Here is a 1424-nt window from a genome sequence, read left to right as displayed (position 1 = left end):
AAAAATCTTACGACGGGAACGTGCGAGCGCTCACCGATGCGGCTGCAAATGGTCACCAGGAGCTCGCCGACGGTCTTAGAGTCATCCACCATCACGGTCTTCACCGAGCCATCCAGCATCCGGATTTTCTGGGGTCTCTGCTTCTTTTTGTATTCCAAAATGTCCTAGAGCACAAGCCACGCAAATAGTTGATAATGGCCTTCGGGGTGGGGTGGGGGGCACTTTTAATGGGAAAACTGATAGCCAACTGGACACTCTGGAATAAAGACATTTCCCTGCTTGTCCACCAGGGGCGCCACAGGAGAAGTGCACGCCTCAGGGCTTTCCACGGCTGCCTTTCAAGTGCCTTGGGGGGTCTAGAACCAGCCACCAACCTTTTCACCAGCAGCCAACCGATTTCACCATGTTCACCATCCAGGGCCTACACTGCTAAACTATTGCTTTCATAAATGTTTGTCTAAAATCTGAAAGTGAAACTCTAGCCAGAGAAGTCATTTTTGTGCCGCTTACAAACAATGGGTGGAAACGACCTTTCATAAGCTGTCCCTGGCGTAGGTCCTCCTGAAAGAAAGGGAATGGGCAGAGGAAGCGCTTATGTGCCTTTCTGAGAGGGCAGTGCATTTCTCCAGTTTTCGCTTACACTACTCTAAACAACTCCCGTGAATATATATAAACACACGTGAGGGAGAGCATCTGTCACCCCTACTTCCTCACAGTCACGGGTCAGGGGCTCCACAACCGTGCTGATTCTACAACAATCGCAAGACCAAGCAAAGGCAGTAAGTTTGGGAGTCATTTTTAAGTGGGAATTTCTTTACGGCAGTTCTTAAAAATAGAACTAGAGAGAGAGAAATTAATTGGCATCACATACTTTCTCACTTTATGAGATACTGAGATATCTGCTAAATCCAGTCTCTCTGATGTTCCTAAGCTAAATAGAAGGCTTAGCACATTTTTTTAAACTCATTACATTTCCTTGACAGAGCCTTTTAGGGTTGTTACTATGACTGATATCAAATGTGATATCAAATGTGACACTTATAGAAAATTAAAACTATTTATTGAATATTTAATCTTCAACAAACTTGAGGATTACACTTTGGTTTCTCCTCAATTTTATCCTTACTTTTCATTACCTCCTACATACAGGAAGATGCTGTCTCTTACCTTCTAACTACCCAATCTGGCCATGACACGCAACATTCACTGAAAATCCCCACCCGATGCGTCTGCAATTGCTCCGTGTTGCTTCAATCAACTGCTAGGAAGGGGCTGGGTGAGCAACATACCCCGTTTCGCAGCATGTAGTAATCCAGTGTCCGACCCGCTTCCAGCCAGATGCCCTTCCGGGGGTCTTCATCCGACAGGAAGAGCCCATAGTCAGAAGCTGGGAGACAAAGAGAAAGACAAAGAGACTAGCAAAC

The 1424-nt window shown here is 45.9% G+C and overlaps 1 protein-coding gene across 1 annotated transcript in view; it reads right to left on the bottom strand.

Annotated features, from left to right (window-relative positions):
• Positions 1-1424, bottom strand: part of TLN2 (talin 2) — a 351431-nt gene that overhangs the window by 177051 nt on the left and 172956 nt on the right. Inside the window, exons 3-4 of the mRNA XM_045294950.1 lie at positions 1290-1387; positions 35-164 (exon numbers count right to left, since the gene is read on the bottom strand). Coding sequence (XP_045150885.1) covers positions 35-164; positions 1290-1387 — 228 coding nt within the window. The remainder of the gene's footprint in view (positions 1-34; positions 165-1289; positions 1388-1424) is intronic.

This window comes from Echinops telfairi, unplaced genomic scaffold (genome assembly GCF_000313985.2).
Source record: "Echinops telfairi isolate 266 unplaced genomic scaffold, ASM31398v2 ScPeMD7_4048;HRSCAF=4782, whole genome shotgun sequence".
Classification (NCBI taxonomy): Eukaryota; Metazoa; Chordata; class Mammalia; order Afrosoricida; family Tenrecidae; genus Echinops; species Echinops telfairi.
Note: the sequence above shows the minus strand (reverse complement) of the source record. Positions and strands in the feature narration are given on the sequence as shown.